Raw genomic sequence first — 25,346 nt, 5'->3', positions numbered from 1 at the left:
GGCAGATTCTCAACTACTGGACCATCAGGGAAACTCTTTGAACATAATGTAGTAGTTTCTTATTTGGTTGAAAGTGGATGAAGGTAGAATGAATAGAAAGCAAAGGAACACCAAACATAAAACACATTGACATGTTAAACAGACATTGTTCACAAATCGCCTGCTGGCTATAGAGAAAAGTATACCTTCAATCAGTTATTATATTAATAAATTATTCTTTTCATTCAACAAGTTTTGACAGAAATTACTGATTTTGAAATGTATTTGTCATAACAAAGAGAAGTGTTCTCATTTGCCAAACTGTATCCTTCCATCAAATAATGCTAAATAAACACATGTAATTGCCCACTATATCCTTTCAGACTGATGATCTAGACTTAAGTGGGGACACTTATTATAATGGGAAATACTTAAGTTTTTTTTTTTTCTTTTGATGACAGTCATCAGTGGTTTGGTGATAATGAGTGCAGAACCTCCTTAAGGCCAGGGTTTCCTTCATAGGTCAGCTGGTAAAGAATCCACCTGAAATGCAGGAGACCCCAGTTTGATTCCTGAGTTGGGAACATCTCCTGGAGAAGGATAAGGCTAACCACTCCAGTATTCTTTGGCTTCCCTGTTGGCTCAGACAGTAAAGAATCTGCCTGCCAGGCAGGAGACCTGGGTTTAATCCCTGAGTTGGGAAGATCCCTTGGAGAAGGAAATGGCTACCCACTCCAGTATTCTGGCCTGGATAATCCATGGACAGACAAGCCTGACAGGCTACCGTCCATGGGGTAATAAAGAGTTGGACATGACTGAGTGACTTTCACTTTAAGGCTGACAGAGTATCTGAAGGCTCTGTCTAAATCTCAGCATGAAGCAGCTACAGGTGTTGGTCTGGATCTCTGTAGTGAGAGACTCCTCTTTCTGCAAAGAATTCCGTTTTAGTCTTCTCCTCTTTCTGCAAAGAATTCCGTTTTAGTCTTCTAGTCTTTGGAGAGCTTCACCTGCTTTGAGGAATTTCCTAAAGATTCTCCACCCCAGAATACTGTTTTACCAAAGGAGAAAATGTCCCAGTTTATTCTTCAGTGCAAAACTTTTACTGGTATTTCCCAGTATCACACTGAAACCCACAGAATACATCTCAGTAGAGCATAGATTCTTCTGTCTCATTACAGAAAGAATTCAACAAGAGGCAGAGTGATAGGTAAGACAGAGTTTATTAGTATAGGACACTTCTGAGAAGTACAAGCAGGTGGGCAAGGGAGTGTCACCCTGAGAACTTAGTGAGCTACAATTTTGTAATCAAAAGAAGAATGGTAAGGGGGATAAAACCACCTAATTTCCTCATTATTTTTTTTTAAAGACATTTACTCAGCATCATGATCAGACTATTAGAATTAGCGATCAACAGTGTGGGTGTAAAAAAAAAAATCTACACTAAAACACTTTGTTGGAATACTCTATACTTTTCACAGAAGAGAAATTAAAATAACCTGTTATAAAATCAGTCACAAATACAACCCTTGAGTTTTTGCCCATACACATGGGTTTGACTACAACATGTCTTCTTTGTAGCAGCTAGGTCCTGCCACCACTGTGCTTGGTTGAGTTCACAAATCTGTTGTAACCTGTAGCTTTCTTGTCACATCTCTGGCTCTCCTCTCTTTCTAATCTCCATTTCTTGGCAGTAATTAAAACCTCCTGCCACTGCCATAGCTACTGTTATTGCTGCTGGAACCACCACAGTCACCTTGGTTCTGTGGTTTGGCAAAATATAGGCCTCTACCAACATAGAGGTCCAAACTTTCTGCTTCCAAAATCTCTTCCTTTCATGGGTCCAAGATTTGAAGACTGTTGTAATTGCCAAAATCTAGTACTTTCCACCACCTCCAAAATTGCTTCCATCATTGCCAAATCCATCATAGCCATCCCCACTGCCACCATATCCACCACTACTATGGCTACCAACAAAGCCACCTCAACCATTGAAGTTTCCTCCATTGTCAAAGTTGTCGTTCCCACCAAAACCACCTCTACAACCACCACCAAAGTTTTCAGTACCACTTCAATCTCTTCAGCTGGATGAAGCACTAGCCATCTCTTGTTTAGTTGGTCACAGTTTTAGCCATTCACTGTGTGGTATTTCTGAGCAATCCTGTCTATGGAGTCATGGTCATCAAAGATTATGAAAGCACGGCCTATTATTCTGCTATTGCCTCAGTCAGTCAAGAAATTCCCTGGTGGCTCAAATGGTAAAGAATCTGCCTGCAATGCAGGAGACCTGGGTTTTATCCCTGGGTCAGGAAGATCCCCTGAAGAAGGAAATGGCCCTCCAGTATTCTTGCCTGGAAAATCCCATGGACAGAGGAGCCTGGTGGGCTACAATCCATGGGGTAACAAAGAGTTGGATATGACTGTTGACTAACACTTTCACATAGTCAGTTGTGATTTCAATCACTTCAATTTTTCCATACTGTTCAAAATAATCTCTTAGGTAATATTCTTCAGGGTCTTTAATGCCACCAGCAAACATCTTTTTTACAGTTAAGTAGGCACCAGGTCTTTGAGAATCTTTTCATGAGATGGCTCTCTTTGGTTCCACAGCTCTTCCATCTGTTGTTTCAGAGCTTGAATCTACAATTACGAGCTTCTGTAGCTGTTCAGGCTCTTTGGGAGCCTCTGATTTAGATGAGACATCTATGAAGAGAGGAGGCTTCAATGATGCTTACTTGACAGCATCCACAGGCAGAAAGGAGTAGTCTAATCAACATATCTCCTTCTTCATTCTTGAGTAGAGGTCGAATTTCATCATCAGCTTCTTGAATGGTGGAATTTTCTTGTCCCTGCATAGTCAAACTGGGGCTGTCATGCCATTATTCAAATTAGCAGAAGGGTGGTAACATTTTCTAAAAGTGGCAAATCATCTCAGGTTTCAGAGTAATATCATCTTTCCCCTTTATTTTTGGTTTTAATGTGCACAGAGGAACATGTAGTAGGATACATTAACTTACTGACTTGGTGGGCCTCATTCCATTGTTTTATTGTTTGGGGACATGTCTCATGCTTCTGTTGCATGGGTTTGTTGCTAAGCAAGCATGCTTTCTTGAGTGATCATTAACTTACAAGGATCTCTCATTTTTTTTTTTTTTCTTTACTTGTGATCCCATAGTGGAATTAACTATATAATCACTTACTTTGTCCCATCACTCTGCCCCTACATTGGGATATCATCTCATCACCAGGATTGACAACTAATTTAACTAGCTCTGTTGATGTAAATTTTCTCAAATAACTATGTCCTAATTTTGTTGTTGTTGTTTGTTAAGCAGATATTATTAGGAATTCATTTGTAAAAATTCATATCTTTTTCTAGTTTTTTCTTAAGATGACATACTTTAACACTTTTTTTTATTAGTATTCAATGATCCAGAAGGTATTTTGGAGCACACATTGAAAAATTAATATACAGATTGTGTTTTGTAAACAGGCATTTGCAACTTTACTATTAGTTCTTTTCAAGGTAAATTTCCAATTACATTTATTTTTTATTTAACTTTTTATTTTGCATTGGAGTATAGTTGAGTAACAATGTTGTGTTCCTTTCAGGTATACAGAAAAGTGATTCAGTATCTATTCTTTTTCAAATTCTTTTCCTACTTAGGTTGTTACATAATCTTGAGTAGAGTTCCCTTTGCTATGCTATAGGTTCTTTTTGGCTATTCATTTTAATTATAGCAGTGTGTACATGTCAATCCCAGATTACCTAACTATCCCTCCCCTCCACCCTTCCCCACTGTAGTCACAAGTCAGTTCTCTTAAGTTTGTGAGTCAGTTTCTATTTTGTAAGTAAGTTCATTTGTATAATATTTTTGTTTAGATTCCACATATAAGCAATATCATATGATGTTTCTCTTTGTCTTACTTCACTCATATGATAATGTCTAGGTACATCCACATTGCTGCAAATGGCATTATTTTGTTCTGCTTAATGACTGAATAATATTTTATTGTATATATGTATCACGTTTTCTCTATCCATTCCTCTGTCAATGAACATGTAGGTTGTATCCATGTCTTGGCTATTGTAAACAGTGTTGCAATGAATGTTGGGATGCATGTAACTTTTCATACCATGTTTTTCTCTGGATATATGCCTGGGAGTGGGATTGCAGAATCATATGATAGCTCTATTTTTAGTTTTTAAAGGAACCTCCAGCCTGTTCTCTAAAGTGGTTATACCACTTTACATTACCACCAACAGCATAGGAAAGTTCCCTTCTCTCCAAACCCCCTCCAGCACTTCTTGTTTGTGAATTTTTTGATGATGGCCATACTGACTGCTGTGAGGTGATATCTCATTATAGTTTTGATTTGCATTTTCTCTAATAATTATGATGTTGAACATCTTTTCATGTGCCTCCTGGCCACCTGGATGACTTCCTTGGGAAAGCGCCTACTTAGGTCTTCTGCCCATTTTTTGATTGGGTTGCTTCTTTTTATGATATTAAGCCATATGAGCTGTTTGTATGTAAATTTTAGACACTAATCCCTTTCGGTCACATAATTTGAAAATATTTTCTCCCATTCTGTGGTTGTTTTTTTGTTTAATTTATGATTTTCTTTGATGTGCAAATACTTTTGAGTTTAATTAGGTCCTATTTGTTTATTTTGTTTTTATTTCCTTTATTCTGGGAGACAGATTGAAAAAAAATATTGCTGAGATTTATGTCAGAGAGTGTTCTGCCTATGATTTCCTATAAGTGTTTGGTTTCACATGGAGGTCTTTAATCCATTTTAAGCTTATTTTTGTGTATGGTGTTTAAAATGTTCTAATTTCACTTTTAAATATATTTTTATTTATTTGGCTGTGCCAGGTCTTAGTTGCAGTATGTGGGTTCTAGTTCCCTGACCAGGGCTCAAACCTGGGCCCCCTGCTTTAGGAAAGCAGAGTGTTAGCCACTGGACCACCAGGGAGGTTTCTCTAATTTTATTTTTACATGTAGTGTCTGTGTAGCTTGTGTGAGGCTGCAACCTTATTATTAATGATTATAGTGAATTTGTTTTTTAATTCTAATTCTGTTCTGTAAATACTGGAATAAAATGAAAAGAGGTTATGCTAATAATATTCACTATTTTGGGGGTATTTAGGAACCTTTTTTATTCACTGGAACAATGAGGAAAAACCTGGATCCCTTTAATGAACATACGGATGATGAACTGCAGAATGCTTTGGAAGAGGTAATTTATTAATTGTAATTAATATATTAGCATCAGTATATATGTATGTACATTCATAGTATTGAGGTATTTAAGGGGAGCATATTGGGGTAACTGACTTTGTTTACCTCCTAGGAGAACTTTGATGATATGGGGGCACTTAAAATGTGTGTATTCATGATGATGATGATGAAAATGAACAACATAATGCCTCATGTTTCTATTTTAGTTTTTTCCTTCGAAGCAACTAGATGCATTGTTTTTCTTATCTTTTGCAGAGCACTAGTTTAGAAGCATTAAGCTAGAAGAATTTGGGTTCAAATTCTACAAATGATCTAGTGCATTAATTACCCTAGTTACCTTGCAACATTCATTTTATTCCTTTCATTTTAGGGAACATCTACTAAGTAGAGACAATAGTAGTTTTTCATTATTAACTGAAAGATAAATGAACCCATCCCAGTAAAATGCTGTAAAATTTCATAAGACTGTGTTCATGAAGGTATACTACACAATTGGAACCTGATAATTATTTATTGGCAATCAGGTCATTTTAATGCTGCAGAGTGAATGCTAGTAACAGGATCCTGTAACTTTTGCTAAGTTTTTATACTGATAAGTTCTTTTCTAGATTTTCTATTATCTTTGTGATTTTTTTTTTGACCACTTCCTGGAATCTCCATACCTGTGCATGAAAAGGATTTTTGACTGTTAAGGTGCTGATGTTTTGTATATTTTAGTACTAATTATTTCGTGTATTTGCCCTAGTTTTTCAACTTGGTTGTAATGTGCTGATGGCAGAAACTCTCTTTAGACTTTGAAACCATAGACAGACTTCTAAACTCTCATATAAAAGACCTAGCTCAGTCTTTTGCCTTTAAAGAGTATGTGCTCAGTAAACAAGTACTGAATGTTTGTTCCATCTCTTCATTTCAGAGAATTGTGACGTATTTCATTAAAAAAGGAAAATTGCACAAATTCCAGTGGCCAGTTGCTCACATTGTTGTTTTGAATTGGTGTGTTTGTCATTTATCATCACTCTTTCAGGCATAGCTTGGAAATCTATAATCTATAGGTGAGCTTTGATTATGAGCAGGCAGATTTGGAGGTGTGTCAATTCTCAGCCAATAATTCAGGTTTCTGAAGGCATGTTGGCACTGAATCTTTACACACCTACCCTGCTTTCCAGAAATGTGGGGATTTTATTTTCCTAAATCACGCTGATTGCTTCACTTTCTCCTGTTTGAAAAGCAGTGGACCTCTGATTTCACTTAGGTATGTGAATCTTTCTACTATGAATTCTAAAAGAGAACAGGTGGGGAGAGTAGTTAACCATCAAATGTAAAAAATAGTAGGATGAGTCATTGCTCTTGAATTCATAGAAAAAGTTAATGGTGAAATTGGGACACATCTTTAAAAAGTAACTGGAAGTACTGGTAAGTTATTTTTCTATTTGTTTCCTAGCTCGAGATCTCTCTTCACAGATTCTCAGGTAGTAAAGATAACTCTAGAATTTTAGAACACATTACTCCATGGACAGTGATGAAATGTTAATTGGGAAACAAATTCTGTCAAAAACTATCTCAGAACTTGGCTCTAACTTATACTTAATTCATCTGTTATTGTTGTTGTTCAGTTGCCCAGTCGTGTCCAACTCTTTGTTACCCCATGGACTGCAGCACGCCAGGCCTCCCTGTCCCTCACCATCTCCTGAAGTTTGCCCAAGTTCATGTCCATTGCACCAGTGATAGAGCCAAAATTAAAATAAAATTTAGTAACTTCTCAGTTCTAAAAATGATGAGATGCTGGAAGTGATAGACAGTGCTAAGGTCTATCTTTATTCAAACTACATTTAGAATTTTCTACAAATTGAAATAAACATAAATTTTTCCACAAACTGATGTGTGTGGTTTCCATGTATTGGTTCTAGAATTGACCCTATTACCTTAGTGATATCTCTTAGTGAGAAATCATCTCATTATTGTGTTTCTCTAGGAATTGTTTCTTTAAGAATTCTATATATTTTTTGATGAAAGATTTTGTGTACTATGAAAAGAAAATCTTTCACTGAAAAACATACAAAGGTCATAAAAAAATAATTCCTAGAGTAACAGAATGATGGGATGATTTCTCACTCTACTATGTATCACTAAAATAATGGGGTCAGTTCTTAGGTTATAAAAAACCCCAGTTGTTGTTTTATAAGTAAAGCCAAACTGAAACTGTCAACCCAAATTTCAGTCTCCTCTTTCTCTCTTGGTGGAGATGGACATTCAGAAGGAAGACAGTTTTAAGGATGCTGTCCATTTCATCTTGGTTATTGTTCAGAATACACTGAAAATACATTTTTTCATATACTGAAAAATAGTTTACTGTAAACTGAAGAACATTCATCAGAAATTAGTGCCCATTGGGGAACCTAAAAAGCAAGAGCACCTCTATAAATATAACTTGAGTAGTAACTGAAGATGAAGCACTTTATCCCTCAAAGGTTTGAGGTTCACAGTAGATCAGTTCAGTTCAGTTGTTCAGTCATGTCTGACTCTTTGTGACCCTATGGACTGCAGCACGCCAGGCTTCCCTGTCCATCATCAGCTCTCGGAGCCTACTCAAACTCATGCCCATCACATCAGTGATGCCATCCATCTCATCCTCTGTCATCCGCTTCTCCTCCCGCCTTCAATCTTTCCCAGCATCAGGAACTTTTCCAATGAGAAATTTCTTCATGTCAGGTGGCCAAAGTATTGGACTGTAAATAAAACTCTGGAAATGAATGATCGATGTGTTGAAGTTATTAAAAAACAAAACAACTTTTATACTGGGATGTACAATTAACAGAATGGTATATCATGTCAAGGAGAAGACCCCCGAGAGTCCCTTGGACAACAAGGAGATAAAACAAGTCAATCTTAAAGGAAATCAACCCTGAATACTTGTTGGAAGAACGGATGCTGAAGATGAAGCTCCAGTATTTTGGTCACCTGATATGAACAACTGACTCTTTGGAAAAGTCCCTGATGCTGGGAAAGATTGAGGGCAGAGGGAGAAGAGGGCTTCAGAGAATGAGATGGCTGGATGGCATCACCAATTCAATGGACATGAACTTGGGCAAATTTCAGAGATTGTGAGGGACAGGGAGGCCTGGCATGCTGCAGCCCATGGGGTCACAAAGAGTCAGACATGACTGGGTGACTGAACAACAACATATCATGTCAAAACTGGGAAGAAATCATGCAGGTAAACGTTCAACATTGATAGTGTCTCTGTTAGGACTCATGTGTGTCTCATCAGACAGGAAACCAACATACAGAAATCTGTGCAGCCTGTGCATCAGGAACATGTAGTTCAGTCCTTGCTGTGGAGACAGCTCACATGTCCATTTCCCGGGGCCTTGTATTTAGGTGAACGGGCTCTTCCTTTACTTCATTTATTGCTCTCTCTCTAATAAAAGCTCTTCCCCATTTCTTGGTTGCATTTCACTGTCTCACACCAGCCTTTTATTTTGAAAAGTGAGAAGATTCTACCAAATGTGGAAACCATCTGACATCTATTTAACTTCCTGTGAGGGGCATTGGCACTTGAGTGAGAGAGAAAGTACACTTAGGAGGGTATTTGAAAATGTTTATGATAATAGAAATGGGGTATTTTATAAGGGCTCCCTTAGTAGCTCAGACGGTAAAGAATCTGCCTGCAATGCAGGAGACCTGGGTTCGATCCCTGGGTTGGGAAGAGACCCCTGGAGAAGGGAATGGCTACCTACTCGTTTTTTTGGCCAGAGAATTTCACAGATAGAGGAGCCTGGTGGGCTACAGTCCACGGGATCTCAAAAAGTCTGACACAACTGAGCAACTAACATATGCACATAAGTTCAGCTTATTATTTTCACTTTTGCTATAGTTTATTATTATTCCAAACTAAAAAATGATCTGAAGTATTCTATACTGAGATGTGTAATTTTGAGTAGTATTATTTTCTCTGTTTTCCTTAACTTGTGACTTTTTATAAAAGATTTCCATAGTTTAAAGTAGGATGTTATGATATCTTGGAGCAAATTGATAATATATTTCTTTTACAATGACATTTAATAAGAAAATAGTATTATACATAAGTTATCTATATGGATTCATTTTAAAATTATAGGTGCAGATGTATCACAAGATAAGATTCACTTGTGCCTTCATTCATCCAGCCAACAAATATCGACTGAGAGCTTGATAGACAGGCACTGTTGCAGATTCTGGGGCTATTACAGTCATCAGGAGAGACAAAGTTTCTATTCTTTTGGCCTTAAATTCTGGTGGAGAAGATGAAAAACAAGCTAGTGCATATGTAATAAAGTCTCAGCACTGATACAAATAAATGAGGAAGAGCAGAACTTTGAAGAGAGGCAAGCTGACAGCATTATTCATAACGGGTAATATCTATTGATCTCTTTGTATAAAGCACTGTTGTAAATTCTACACCTGCTGACTTATTTTATATTCTAACAATGTTAGGATGTAGATTCCTTTATTATTACAATATTATAGTCTTAGGGTTTAGGAAGCTAAGACACAGAACGTTTAGGAAGCTGTCCAATTGGCAGAGCTAGAAAGGATTTATGCCCAGCGTTTTGTTTTAAAGTTTTCAAGTCACAGGAATATAGAAGGAATAGTGTGATAAACACACACACCTTCATGTAAATTCACCAGCTGTTAATATTTTTTTTTTGTATTTGATTCTCTTTTCTACAATCAGTATTTTGCTGAACTATTTGAACAAAAGTTGCAGAAATTTTCATTAAAAGTTGCTGCTCATCCTAAACATGTAAACTTACACCTTTTTAAGAATAAGGACATTCTTCTATATAACATTGTGTTGTTATCTCACTCAACAAATTTTATAGTAATATTACACTATTAATATGTTTTCAGATTCTCCAAATGTAACTCTTAGTTACCAATGTCTGCTGACTCTGTTGCTTTTTGTCCATTCTAATACTTAATTATAACTTGATATTTTTATACTACAGAGGGCCTTCATACTCATAACATTTACATAACCATCCCTGATTCATAAATGAAGTTAGAGTCTCAGAAAATAGTGTTTTCTGGAAAACATTTTCACCTCACACCTCTTGTTCCTCATATGACAGCTATAGACAACCTGAAGCAAGGTCAACAATCAGATTAGTGATGAGATGACACTTGATTCAGAGGCAACTATGAAGTTATTTCTTCAAAGTTAGGACATCAGTTTTAAGGAAGACCATTTTACATATACAAGGATTACCAGTTTCAATTCAGAAGGAAAAGCAATAAAAACCTTGATGCTGTCACACTTTTTGATCAGTCCCATCACCAGGGTGTAGATTTATGAATATATTTCATAGAAAGAATACCCAGTAATGCCTCTTCCCAGTAACAGGGGAGGGATAAATAAGCTGACATGTTCCATTTGACAATTTTCAGTACCATCAGTTACATCACAGTCCAAATCTTACCTTCTAGATTTTGTGTACCTTTCATGCTAACATTAAATACCAATAGCATATTTAATCCTAACTCAGAATTCTGCTTTCTCAGGATTGGACTCCATCAGGAGCACAATTCAGGATCACATTCATAAAAATGCTTCAGCATTTAGCATACCATGAAAACACTACCCTTTCAACCTTGGTGTTTTGTTATTCGACACTGAAATTCTGGGTCCGTGCTTTTTGGTCATCAATCTGTTAATCTCTTAATTTGAAGTGTGTTTACTCTTTGTTTTTCAAATATAGTCTGAGTTTGCTTCTTGTTCTATAATATTTCCCCAAAACAACTATTCACTGAATTGACACCCACCACCAAATGTAGTTTCAGATTATCTTTGACAGTTAAAATTTTGGGGTTTTTAATCTTTTGATTATAATTTTATGAAGATTAATATAAACCACCTATAGCCATAGTCTGGGGAAAATAACATGCTATGTTGTGTCCTGCTTTTCCTGAGTTTTCATTCACTTTAAAACATTTATTACATTCTCCAGAGATGACATATAGATGACCAACAGGCAAATGAAAAGATGCTTAGCATCAATGATTATTTGAGAAATACAGATCAAAACAACAATGAGGTACCACCTCAAACTGGTCAGAATGGTTACCATCAAAAACTTATAAATAATAAATGCTGGAGAGGGTGTAGAAAAAAAGGGAGCCCTCATACACTGTTGCTGGGAGTGTAAATTGGTGTAGCCACTATGTAAAACATCATAGAATTTCCCCCAAAAAACTAAAAATAGAACTAGCATATAATCCAGCAGTCTCACTCCTGAGTATACATCTAGAAAAAAATTGAAACACTAATTTAAAAAGATACATGCACCCCAGTGTTCAAAACAGCACTATATACAATAGCTAAGATATGGAAACAGCCCAAGTGCCCATCAAAGACAACTGGTTTAAGAAGATGTGATATCTATTTACCTATATCAGTGTAGTTTACATATACACATACAGGAATATTATAACAAGGGATGAAATATTATGATTATCAGCAACTTTGATGGACCTAGAAAATGTCATACTAAGAAAGAGAAAGACAAATATTATATGATATTACCTATATAAAGAATCTAAAAAGTAATACAAATGAAAAGTGAAAGTCACTCAGTTATGTCTGACTCTTTGCGACCCCATGGACTATAGAGTCCATGGAATTCTTCAGGCCAGAACACTGGAGTGGGTAGCCGTTCTTTTTTTCCAGGATATCATCCCAGGGATTGAACCCAGTTATCCCACATTGTAGGTGGATTCTTTACCAGCTGAGTCATCAGGAAAGCCCAATAAAAATTAACCTATATACGAAAGAGAAACTGAATCTATATAGAAACCAGAAACAGACTCACAGGCATAGAAAACACTTATGGTTACCAAAGCAAAAAGGGAAGTTGGTGGAGGGGGGATAAATTAAAAGTATGAAATTAGCTGATAGAAACTACTATACATAAAATGGTGTTGGAGACAGTAAAGCATCTGCCTGCAATACTAGAGGCCTGGGTTCAAACCCTGATTCGGGAAGGTCCCCTGGAGAAAGGAATGGCTACCACTCCAGTATTTTGCCTGAAGAACTCCATGAACAGAGGAGCCTGGTGAGCTACAGTCCATGGGGAAACAAAGAGTCAGACACAACTGAGTAACGAACATACATAACATAGAAAAGCAATCAGAATTTACTGTATAGTACAAGGAACTGTAGTTAATATCCTGTGATAAGCTGAACAAATGTGTATGTGTGTGTGTGTGTGTATGTAATTGATTCACTTTGCTGTATACCTGAAACAATATTGTAAATCAACAATCCAGTTCAGTTCAGTTCAGTTGCTCAGTCATGTCCGACTCTGCGACCCCATGAATCGCAGCACACCAGACCTCCCTGTCCATCACCAACTCCTGGAGTCCACCCAAACCCATGTCCAATGAGACAATGATGCCATCCAACCATCTCATCCTCTGTCGTCCCCTTCTCCTCCTGGCCCCAATCCCTCCTAGCATCAGGGTCTTTTCCAATGAGTCAGCTCTTTGCATCAAGTGGCCAAACTATTGGTGTTTCAGCTTCAACATCAGTCCTTCCAATGAACACCCAGGAGTGATATCCTTTAGGGATGGACTGGTTGGCTCTCCTTGCAGTCCAAGGGACTCTCAAGAGTCTTCTTCAACACCACAGTTCAAAAGCATCAATTCTTCTGTGCTCAGCTTTCTATATAGTCCAACTCTCACATCCATATATGACCACTGGAAAAACAATAGCCTTGACTAGACGGACCTTTGTTGACAAAGTAATGTCTCTGCTTTTTAATATGCTGCCTAGGTTGGTCATAACTTTTCTTCCAAGGAGTAAGCATCTTTTAATTTCATGGCTGGAGTCACCATGTGCAGTGATTGGGGAACCCAGAAAAATAAAGTCAGCCACTGTTTCCCCATGTATTTGCCATGAAGTGATGGGACCAGATACCATGATCTTAGTTTTCTGAATGTTGAGCTTTAAGCCAACTTTTTCACTCTTTTTTTTCACTTTCATCAAGAGGCTCTTTAGTTCTTCTTCACTTTCTGCCATAAGTGTGGTGTCATCTGAATATATGAGGTTATTGATATTTCTCCTGGCAATCTTGATTCCAGCCTGTGCTTCTTCCAGCCCAGCGTTTCTCATGATGTACTCTGCATATAAGTTAAATAAGCAGGGTGACAATATACAGCCTTGACGTACTCCTTTTCCTATTTGGAACCAGTCTGTTGTTCCATGTCCAGTTCTAACTGTTGCTTCCTGACCTGCATATAGGTTTCTCAAGAGGCAGGTCAGGTGGTTTGGTATTCCCATCTCTTTCAGAATTTTCCACAGTTTATTGTGATCCACACCAATCAAAGGCTTTGGCATACTCAATAAAGCAGAAATAGATGTTCTTCTGGAAATCACTTGCATTTTTGATGATCCAGCAGATGTTGGCAATTTGATCTCTGGTTCCTCTGCCTTTTCTAAAACCAGCTTGAACATCTGGAAGTTCAAGGTTCACATATTCCTGATCCTGGCTTGGAGAATTTTAAGCATCTCTTTACTAGCGTGTGAGATGAGTGCAATTGTGTGGTAGTTTGAGCATTCTTTGGGATTGCCTTTCTTTGGGATTGGAATGAAAACACCTTTTGCAGTTCTGTGGCCACTGCTGAGTTTTCCAAGTTTGCTGATATCTTTTTTTTTTTTTTTTCCCATTAATTTTATTAGTTGGGGGCTAATTACTTTACAATATTGTAATGGTTTTTTCCATACATTGACATGAATCAGCCATGTATTTACATGTGTTCCCTATCCTGATCCCCCCTCCCGCCTCCCTCCCTATCACATCCCTCTGGGTCATCCCAGTACACCAGCCCGGTGCACTTATCTCATGCAGCCAACCTAGGCTGGCAATCTGTTTCACACTTGATAGTATACTTGTTTCAATGCTATTCTCTCAGAACATCCCACCCTTGCCTTCTCCCACAGAGTCCAAAGGTCTGTTCTGTATATCTGTGTCTCTTTTTCTGTTTTGCATATAGGGTTATCATTACCATCTTTTTAAATTCCATATGTATGCACTAGTATACTGTATTGGTCTTTATCTTTCTGGCTTACTTCACTCTGTATAATGGGCTCCAGTTTCATCCATCTCATTAGAACTGATTCAAATGAATTCTTTTTAATGGCTGAGTAATATTCCATTGTGTATATGTACCACAGCTTCCTTATCCATTCATCTGCTGATGGGCGTCTAGGTTGCTTCCATGTCCTGACTATTATAAACAGTGCTGTGATGAACATTGGGGTACATGTGTCTCTTTCAATTCTGTTTTCCTTGGTTTGTATGCTGAGGAGTGGGATTGCTGGGTCATATGGCAGTTCTATTTCCAGTTTTTAAGGAATCTCCACACTGTTCTCCATAGTGGCTGTACTAGTTTGCATTCCCACCAACAGTGTAAGAGCATTCCCTTTTCTCCACACCCTCTCCAGCATTTATTGCTTGTAGACTTTTGGATAGTAACCATTCTGACTGACGTGTAATGGTACCTCACTGTGGTTTTGATTTGTATTTCTCTGATAGCTAGTGATGTTGAGCATCTTTTTATGTGATTGTTAGCCATCTGTATGTCTTTTTTTGGAGAAGTGTCTACTTAGTTCTTTGGCCCATTTTTTGATTGGGTCATTTATTTTACTAGAATTGAGCATCAGGAGTTGCTTGTATATTTTTGAGATGAATCCTTTGTATTTTGCTTCATTTGCTATTATTTTCTCCCACTCTGAAGGCTGTCTTTTCACCTTGCTTATAATTTCCTTTGTTGTGCAAAAGCTTTTAAGTTTCATTAGGTCCCATTTGTTTATTTTTGCTTTTATTCCCAATATTCTGGGAGGTGGGTCATAGAGGTTCTTGCTTTTATTTATGTCGGAGAGTGTTTTGCCTATGTTCTCCTCTAAGAGTTTTATAGTTTCTGGTCTTACATTTAGATCTTTAATCCATTTTGAGTTTGTTTTTGTGTATGGTGTTAAAAAGTATTCTAGTTTCATTCTTTTACAAGTGGTTGACCAGTTTTCCCAGCAGCACTTGTTAAAGGGATTGTCTTTTTTCCATTGTGTTTTCTTGCCTCCTTTGTCAAAGATAAGATGTTTATAGGTTCATGGATTTATCACTGGGCTTTCTATTTTGTTCCATTGATCTATATTTCTGTCTTTGTGCCAGGACCATACTGTCTTGATGACTGTGGCTTTGTAGTAGAGCCTGAAGTCAGGCAGGTTGATTGCTCCAGTTCCATTCTTCTTTCTCAAATTTGCTTTGGCTATTCGAGGTTTCTTGAATTTCCATACAGATTGTGAAATTATTTGTTCTAGTTCTGTGAAAAATATCTTTGGTAGCTTGATAGGGATTACATTGAATCTATAGATTGCTTTGGCAGTATAGTCATTTTGACAATATTGATTCTTCCAATCCATGAACACCGTATGTTTCTCTGTCTATTTGTGTCCTCTTTGATTTCTTTCATCATTGTTTTATAGTTTTCTATGTATAGGTCTTTTGTTTCTTTAGGTAAATATACTCCTAAGTATTTTATTCTTTTTGTTGCAATGGTGAATGGTATTGTTTCCTTAATTTCTCTTTCTGTTTTCTCATTGTTAGTGTATAGGAATGCATAGGATTTATGTTTGTTAATTTTATATCCTGAAACTTTACTATATTCGTTGATTAGCTCTAGTAATTTTCTTGTAGAGTCTTTAGGGTTTTCTATGTAGAGGATCATGTCATCTGCAAACAGTAAGAGTTTTACTTCTTTTCCAATTTGGATTCCTTTTATTTCTTTTTCTGCTCTGATTGATATGGTCAACACTTCCAAAACTATGTTGAATAGTAGTGGTGAGAGTGGGTACCCTTGTCTTGTTCCTGACTTTAGGGGAAATGCTTTCAATTTTTCACCATTGAGGACAATGTTTGCTGTGGGTTTGTCATATATAGCTTTTATTATGTTGAGGTTTGTTTCTTCTATTCCTGCTTTCTGGAGGGTTTTTTATCATAAATGGATGTTGAATTTTGTCAAAGGCTTTTTCTGCATCTATTGAGATAATCATGTGGATTTTATCTTTCAATTTGTTTTTTTTTTCGTTGGAGGCTAATTATTTTACAATATTGTAGTGGTTTTTGTCATACATTGACATGAATCACCCATGGATTTACAAGTATTCCCCATCCCAATCCCCCCTCCCACCTCCCTCTCCACCCGATTCCTCTGGGTCTTCCCAGTGCACCAGGCCTGAGCACTTGTCTCATGCAGCCAATCTAGGCTGGTGATCTGTTTCACACTTGAATGTATACTCGTTTCGATATTGTTCTCTCAAAACATCCCACCCTCGCCTTCTCCCACAGAGTCCAAGTCTGTTCTGTACATCTGTGTCTCTTTTTCTGTTTTGCATATAGGGTTATCGTTACCATCTTTTTAAATTCCATATATATGCGTTAGTATGCTGTGTTGGTCTTTATCTTTCTGGCTTACTTCACTCTGTATAATGGGCTCCAGTTTCATCCATCTCATGAGAACTGATGCAAATGAATTCTTTTTAATGGCTGAGTAATATTAAGGAGTCAGGAAGTAATAAGCTTCCTTATCCATTCATCTGCTGATGGGCATCTAGGTTGCTTCCATGTCCTGGCTATTATAAACAGTGCTGCGATGAACATTGGAGTGCACGTGTCTCTTTCAGATCTGGTTTCCTCAATGTGTATGCGCAGCAGTGGGATTGCTGGGTCATATGGCAGTTCTATTTCCAGTTTTTTAAGAAATCTCCACACTGTTCTCCATAGCGGCTGTACTAGTTTCTTTCAATTTGTTAATGTGGTGTATTACATTGATTGATTTGTGGATATTAAAGAATCCTTGCATTCCTGGGATAAAGCCCACTTGGTCATGATGTATGATCTTTTTAATATGTTGTTGGATTTTGTTTGCTAGAATTTTGTTAAAGATTTTTGCATCTATGTTCATCAGTGATATTGGCCTGTATTGTTCTTTTTTTGTGACATCTTTGTCTGGTTTTGGTATTAGGGTGATGGTGACCTCATAAAATGAGTTTGGAAGTTTACCTTCTTCTGCAATTTTCTGGAAGAGTTTGAGTAAGATAGGTGTTAGCTCTTCTCTAAATTTTTGGTAGCATTCAGCTGTGAAGCCATCTGGTCCTGGGCTTTCGTTTGCTGGAAGATTTCTGATTACAGTTTCGATTTCAATGCTTGTGATGGGTCTGTTAAGATCTTCTATTTCTTCCTGGTTCAGTTTTGGAAAGTTGTACTTTTCTAAGAGTTTGTCCATTTCTTCCAAGTTGTCCATTTTATTGCCATAGAGCTACTGGTTGTAGTCTCTTATGAGCCTTTGTATTTCAGTGTTGTCTGTTGTGATCTCTCCATTTTCATTTCTAATTTTGTTGATTTGGTTCTTCTCCCTTTGTTTCCTGATGAATCTGGCTAACGGTTTGTCAATTTTATTTATCTTTTTAAAAAACCAGCTTTTAGCTTTGTTGATTTTTCTATGGACTCTTTTGTTTCTTTTGCATTTATTTCTGCCCTAATTTTTAAGATTTCTTTCCTTCTACTATCCCTGGGGTTCTTCATTTCTTCCTTCTTTGTTGCTTTAGGTGTCGAGTTAGGTTATTTATTTGGGTTCTTTCTTGTTTCTTGAGGTAAGCCTGTATTGCTATGAACCTTCCCCTCAGCACTGCTTCTATAGTGTCCCTTAGGTTTTGGATGTTGTGTTTTCATTTTCATTCATTTCTATGCATATTTTGATTTCTTTTTTGATTTCTTCTATGATTTGTTGGTTATTGGGAAGCGTGTTATTTAGCCTCCATATGTTTGAATTTTTAATAGATTTTTTCCTTTAATTGGGATCTAATCTTACTGCATTGTAGTCAGAAAAGATGACTGAAATGATTTCATTTTTTAAAAAAATTTACCAAGGATGTGGTAATTATAGCCCAGGATGTGATCTATTCTGGAGAAGGTTCCATGTGCTCTTGAGAAAAAGGTGAACTTGATTGCTTGGGGTGAAATGTCCTATAGATATCAATTAGGTATACCTGGTCCATTGTGTCATTTAAAGTTTGTGTTTCCTTGTTAATTTTCTGTTTAGTTGATCTATCCATAGTTGTGAGTGGGGTATTAAAGTCTCCTAGAATTATTGTGTTACTGTTAATTTCCCCTTTCATAGTTGTTAGCATTTGCCTTACATATTGTGGTGCTCCTCTTTTGGGTGCATATATATTTTTAATTGTTATATCTTCTTCTTGGATTGATCCTTTGATCATTATGTAGTGTCCTTCTTTGTCTCTTTTCACAGCCTTTATTGTAAAGTCTGTTTTATCTGATATGAGTATTCTGACTCTTGCTTTCGTTTGGTCTCTGTTTGCGTGAAATATTTTTTCCAGCCCTTCACTTTCAGTCTGTATGTGTCCCTTGTTTTGAGATGGGTCTCTTGTAGACAGCATATATATGGGTCTTATTTTTGTATCCATTCAGCCAGTCTTTGTGTTTTGGTTGGGGCATTCAACCCATTTACATTTAAGGTAATTATTGATAGGTATGGTCTTGTTGCCATTTACTTTGTTATGTTGCATTTGCATTTATTCAGCCTTTCTGTGTTTCCTGTTCTAGAGAAGATCCTTTAGCATTTGTTGAAGAGCTGGTTTGGTGGTGCTGAATTCTCTCAGCTTCTGCTTGTCTGTAAAGTTTTTGAATTCTCCTTCATATCTGAATGAGATCCTTGCTGGGTACAGTAATCTGGGTTGTTGGTTGTTCTCTTTCATTATTTTAAGTATGTCCTGCCATTCCCTTCTGACCTGAAGAGTTTCTATTGAAAGATCCTTATGGGAATCCCTTGTGTGTTATTTGCTGTTTCTCCCTATCTGCTTTTAATATTTGTTCTTTGTTATTGATCTTTGTTAATTTGATTAATATGTGTCTTGGGGTGTTTCACCTTGGGTTTATCCTGTTTGGGACTCTCTGGGTTTCTTGGACTTGGGTGGCTATTTCCTTCCCCATTTTAGGGAAGTTTTCAGCTATTATCTCCTCGAGTATTTTCTCATGGCCTTTCTTTTTGTCTTCTTCTCCTGGAACTCCTATGATTTAAATGTTGGGGCGTTTCACATTGTCCCAGAGGTCCCTGAGGTTGTCCTCATTTCTTTTGATTCTTTTTTCTTTTTTCCTCTCTGCTTCATTTATTTCCACCATTTTATCTTCTACCTCACTTATCCTATCTTCTGCCTCCGTTATTCTACTGTTGGTTCCCTCCAGAATATTTTTGATCTCATTTATTGCATTATTCATTTTTAGTTGACTCTTTTTTATTTCTTCTAGGTCCTTGTTAAACCTTTCTTGCATCTTTTCAATCCTTGTCTCAAGGCTATTTATCTGTAACTCCATTTTGTTTTCAAGATTTGGATCATTTTTATTATCATTATTCTAAATTCTTTTTCAGGTAGATTCCCTATTTCCTCCTCTTTTGTTTGGCTTGGTGGGCATTTTTCATGTTCCTTTACCTGCTGGGTATTTCTCTGCCGTTTCATCTTATTTAGATTGCTGTGTTTGGGGTGGCCTTTCTGTATTCTGGTAGTCTGTGGTTCCTTTTTATTGTGAAGGTTTCTCCCAGTGCGTGGGGTTGGGCGATTGGCTTGTCAAGGTTTCTTGGTTAGGAAGCTTGAGTCGGTGTTCTGGTGGGTGGAGCTGGATTTCTTCTCTTTGGTGTGCAATTGAGTGTCCAGTAGTGAGTTTTTGAGATGGGTCTATAGGTTTGGTGTGACTTTGGGCTGCCTGTATATGACACTCAGGGCTGTGTTCCTTCGTTGCTGGAGAATTTGCATGGTATGTCTTGCTCTGGAACTTATTGGTTCTTGGGTGGTGGTTGGTTTCAGTGTAGGTATGGAGGCTTTTGCATGATCTCTTATTAATTAATGTTCCCTGTACTCAGGAGATCTCTGGTGTTCTCAGGTTTTGGGCTTAAACCACCTGCCTCTGGATTTTAGTCTTATTCTTCCAGTAGCCTCAAGACTTCTCTGTCCATACAGCATTGATAGTAAAACTTCTAGGTTAATGGTGAAAAGATTCTCCACAGTGTGGGACACCCAGAGAGGTTCACAGAGTTACATGAAGAAGAGGAGAGGGGGGATGGAGATAGAGATGAGCAGGAGGAGAAAAAGGGGGACTCAAGAGGAGAGAGACAGATCTAGGCAGTACTCTGTTCCCTAAGTGTTCTCCACAGCCCAGAACATCCACAGAGATTCACAGAATTGGATTGAGAAGAGAAGGGGGAGGGAGGAAATAGAGGTGATCTGGGGGAGAAAAAGGAGAGTCAAAAGGGAGAGAGAGTTATCAAGCCAGTAATCACACTCCTGAGTAAAAGTGGGTACTGAAGATTCGATTCTTAAATGTCCAAAATTGATATCAAATACTGAAAAATAAAAATTAAAAATCTAGAGTAATGGTTAGACTCTTAAAAATACAATATTGAAAAAAAAATTAAGAAATATATATGAAGTTCACTTTAAAAATAGGGTTTTTTTTTTCCAGGTTATAGTGGGTTATAAAAATGAAAATTAAGGAGTAATAGAGGAGTAATAGGAGAAGACAATGGCACCCCACTCCAGTGCTCTTGCCTGGAGAATCCCTTGGACGGAGGAGCCTGGTAGGCTTCAGTCCATGGGGTTGTGAAGAGTCAGACACAAGTGAGCAACTTCACTTTCATTTTTCACTTTCATGCATTGGAGATGGAAATGGCAACCCACTCCAGTGTTCTTGCTTGGGGAATTCCATGGATGGGGGAGCCTGGTGGGCTGCCATCTATGGGGTTGCACACAGTTGGACATGACTGAAGCAACTTAGCAGAGGAGTAATAGAGGACTTTAAAAAAAAAGAAAAAAAATTTAATTAAAAAAATAATAATACTAAAAATATATCTAGAAATTTCTCTGGAGCTGTTGCGGGCAGTGTGGGTTCAGTTCGGTTTCAGATAGTTCCTTGTTCCAGCTTATACTTCTCACTATGTATAGGCCCCTTCCAGTGTAGTCGGTGTTAACTATAGGGATTTTAATCTGTTGCATGTGTCGCTTCTAAAGCAGTTCCCTTTGTTTATTTGGCTTTTGTTTGCATGTCTCTTCAGTGTCTAATTTCTGCCCTGACCCAAGAGGGGCAGAGGTGGTCTCTTGTTTAGGTTAGCTTGTTCAGTTGTGTTGTGTGGAGGGAGGAAAACCACAAGCAAATATCATTGGTGTGTGTGGGGAGTACTCGCAGTGTTCCGACCACACTGGGTTTGCCCCTGCTTACGGCGTGTGTGCTTTCCCGTCTACACTGCTCAGGCTTCAGGTTGCTCTACAGGGAGCAGGCCCTGAGTTGCGTGCACTTCCCAGGCCTAAGCCGCTCAGGTTCACCTTCTCTGGTACTCCACAAAGACCCAGACTCGGTTGGGTCTGCATTTTGTGCCTTCCCCATCCAAGCAGCTCAGGCAACCAGGAGCTTGACGAGCACACTCTCCCTGGGTGCAGTGCGCATTATCCCCTCTGCGGTCCCAGCCTCAGTTTCCAGGCGCACCCGGTCCGGTGCGCCTTGTGTCTCTTCTGGGGAGCTGATCTCTGGCTGCAACCCTCCTGGCAGATGTCAACCATCCAGAATCTCAGGAAGTCTTTGCTTAGAAACGGGAAGCCCGTTTGCAGTTTGGTAAAGGATGCTGTCTCTGGGGCCGTGTTTGCCCCTTTCCAGCTCTGGGTGGCGCTGGCTTCCCCCTGCCTCTGGTGGGGGATGGGCCACTCTGCAGCTGGCTAGCTATTCTCTGGTATTGCTCTGTCCTTCTTTCTGCGAATGGGTTGGCAGTGTCTTAGGTTAGGGCTTTTTGCAAGTTAATTCTCTCTCTCTCTCTCTTGCTATCCCACAGTTTAAGTTGCTATCTCATGTTAGCTCCCTCAGATTGCCCTCAGGGCATTCAGGCCCGGTCCTTACCCTAAGCAATGCCACCCGCTCCTCTCCGTTCAGCCCCCTCTTGCTGGTGGTGGATGCGAGCATCTGGAGTACTTTTCTGCTGGGAATTGCTTTTAGGCAAGTAATCTGTGGGTTTTATTTATTTTTCCTCCTGGTTAGTTTGCCCTCCGAGATTCGAAAACTTCCCCCAGACCAGTCAGTGAGAGGGTTTCCTGGTGTTTGGAAACTTCCTCTATTACGACTCCCTTCCCGGGATGGATCTCCGTCCCTAACTCTTCTGTCTCTCTTTTTATCTTTAGTATTTTTTCCCTACCTCCTTTCGAAGACAATGGGCTGCTTTTCTGGGTGCCTGATGTCCTCTGCTAGCGATCAGAAGTTGTTTTGTAGAGTTTGCTCAGCGTTCAAATGTTCTTTCGATGAATTTGTAGGGGAGAAAGTGGTCTTCCCTTCCTATTCCTCCACCATCTTAGCTCCTCTCCCAAATTTGCTGACATCTTGAGTGCAGCACTTTCACAGCATCGTCTTTTACGATTTGAAATAGCTCAACTGGAATTCCATCACCTCCACTAGCTTTGTTCATAGTGATGCTTCCTAAGGCCCACATTCCAGGATGTCTGGCTCTAGTCAGTGATCACACCATCGTGATTATCTGGGTTGTAAAGATATTTTTTGTATAGTTCTTCAGTGTATTCTTGCCACCTCTTCTTAATATCTTCTGCTTCTGTTAGGTCCCTACCATTTCTGTCCTTTGTTGAGCTCATCTTTGCATGAAATGTTCCCTTGGTATCTCTAATTTTCTTGAAGAGATCTCTAGTCTTTCCCATTCTATTGTTTTCCTCTATTTCTTTGCATTGATCGCTGAGGAAGGCTTTCTTATCTCTCCTTGCTATTCTTTGGAACTCTGCATTCAAATGGGTATCTCTTTCCTTTTCCCCTTTGCTTTTCACTTCCCTTCTTTTCACAGCTATTTGTAAGGCCTCCTCAGACAGCTATGTTGCTTTTTTGTATTTCTTTTTCTTGGGGATGGTCTTGCTTCCTGTCTCCTGTACAATGTCACAAACCTCCATCCATAGTTCATCAAGCACTCTGTCTATCAGATCTAGTCCCTTAAATCTATTTCTCACTTCCATTGTATAGTCATAAGGGATTTGATTTAGGTCATACCTGAATGGTCTAGTGGTTTTCTCCACTTTCTTCAATTTCAGTCTGAATCTGGCAATAAGGATTTCATGATCTGAGCCATAGTCAGCTCTTGTCTTGTTCTTGCTGACTGTATAGAGCTTCTCCATCTCTGGCTGCAAAGAATATAATCAATATGATTTCGGTGTTGACCATCTGGTGATGTCCATGTGTAGAGTCTTCTCTTGTGTTGTTGGAAAAGAATGTTTGCTATGACCAGTGTGTTCTCTTGGCAGAACTCTATTAGCCTTTGCCCTGCTTCATTCTGTACTCCACTGCCAAATTTGCCTGTAACTCCAGGTGTTTATTGACTTCCTACTTTTGCGTTCCAGTACCCTATAATGAAATGAAAATCTTTTTTTTTACGTGTTAGTTCTAGAAGGTCTTGTAGGTCTTCATAGAACCGTTCAACTTCAGTTTCTTCAGTATTACTGGCATAGACTTGGATTACCATGATATTGAATGGTTTGCCTTGGAAACGAACAGAGATCATTCTGTCGTTTTTGAGACTGCACCCAAGTACTGCATTTCGGACTCTTTTATTGACTATAATGGCTACTCCATTTTTTCTAAGGGATTCCTGCCAACAGTAGTAGATATAATGGTCATCTGAGTTAAATTCACCCAATTCCAGTCCATCTTAGTTCGCTGATTCCTAGAATGTCGATGTTCACTCTTGCCATCTCCTGTTTGACCACTTCCAATTTGCCTTGATTCATGGACCTAACATTCCAGGTTCTTATGCAATATTGCTCTTTGCAGCATCGAACCTTGCTTCTATCACCAGTCACATCCACAATTGGGTGTTGTTTTTGCTCTAGCTCCATCCCTTCATTCTTTCTGGAGTTATTTCTCCACTGATCTCCAGTATCATATTGTGCACCTACCCATCTGGTGAGTTCATCTTTCAGTGTCCTATATTTTTGCCTTTTCATACTGTTCATGGGGTTTCCAAGGCAAGAATCCTGAAGTGGTTTCCCATTCCCTTCTCCAGTGGACCAAATCAACAATAGTTCAATAAAAAATTTTTTTAAAAAGTTATGATACTGAAGAAAATGTACTTGTCCAATAATTATGGGATTAAACATCAGAGAGGACCATCACAAAATAGCTATAGGTCTGTTGATGTATGAGTCAACATGCATTTTCCCACTGTTTGAATTTATATTTTTGAAATATTTAGACTTTCCAAAGTGGTAAAGTGCTCCTAAGATTATGCATTTAGAGGACCATACTTCCTACAATAATTTAAAAAATTTTCCCTTTAGTTTACCAACTTCCTTGCAAAAGGTATACTTTATGACTCATTCCAGTCATAAAGATCCTTTTGACTTACATGTTCAAATCACATTGAGAGAAATGTCTTTGGTTTTTGAGAGATTTCCTTAATTAATTCTTAAGTAGGGATAGAGGACACTGAAATCTTTTTGTCTCGACTCCACTGTTGACTCTACTATCTTTCTCAGTAAATGCTCATTAGAAGTAGATTTCTCTGTCTGTACATGTAGACTACATGAGAAGTCCTGAGGACTTTAAATCTCTAACGTCTAAGAGGATTGTCTACTCCAGAAGAGTTTGTTTAGAAAATTGTCATTCTTTTTGTGTCCACAGGTACAACTTAAAGAAGCCGTTGAAGGCCTTCCTGGTAAAATGGATACTGAATTAGCAGAATCAGGATCAAACTTAAGTGTTGGACAGAGACAACTGATGTGTCTGGCCAGGGCTCTTCTCAGGAAAAACCGGATATTGATTATTGATGAAGCCACAGCACATGTGGATCTAAGGTATGGAGCTGAGGTCCATGAAATCTTGTATCCAAGTCTAAATGGGATACATGGGAAATATTTAGTGATGTTGAGAAAGTTTCCAAGTGCTTTTGTTGCCTGAAAGACATTTCTTATTAACATTAATTTTAGAAAACAGAGGGAGAAACCAAAACATCTTATATGGCATTAATGTTGTGATGAGGCATCCTAAG

The 25,346-nt window shown here is 38.3% G+C and overlaps 1 protein-coding gene across 1 annotated transcript in view; it reads left to right on the top strand.

Annotated features, from left to right (window-relative positions):
- LOC133049659 (ATP-binding cassette sub-family C member 4-like) overlaps nucleotides 1–25,346 on the top strand; it is a 204,609-nt gene that overhangs the window by 156,087 nt on the left and 23,176 nt on the right. Inside the window, exons 27-28 of the mRNA XM_061133820.1 lie at nucleotides 5,131–5,220; nucleotides 24,980–25,152. Coding sequence (XP_060989803.1) covers nucleotides 5,131–5,220; nucleotides 24,980–25,152 — 263 coding nt within the window. The remainder of the gene's footprint in view (nucleotides 1–5,130; nucleotides 5,221–24,979; nucleotides 25,153–25,346) is intronic.

The sequence above is a fragment of the Dama dama genome, chromosome 30, assembly GCF_033118175.1.
Source record: "Dama dama isolate Ldn47 chromosome 30, ASM3311817v1, whole genome shotgun sequence".
In the NCBI taxonomy this organism is placed as follows: domain Eukaryota; kingdom Metazoa; phylum Chordata; class Mammalia; order Artiodactyla; family Cervidae; genus Dama; species Dama dama.
Note: the sequence above shows the minus strand (reverse complement) of the source record. Positions and strands in the feature narration are given on the sequence as shown.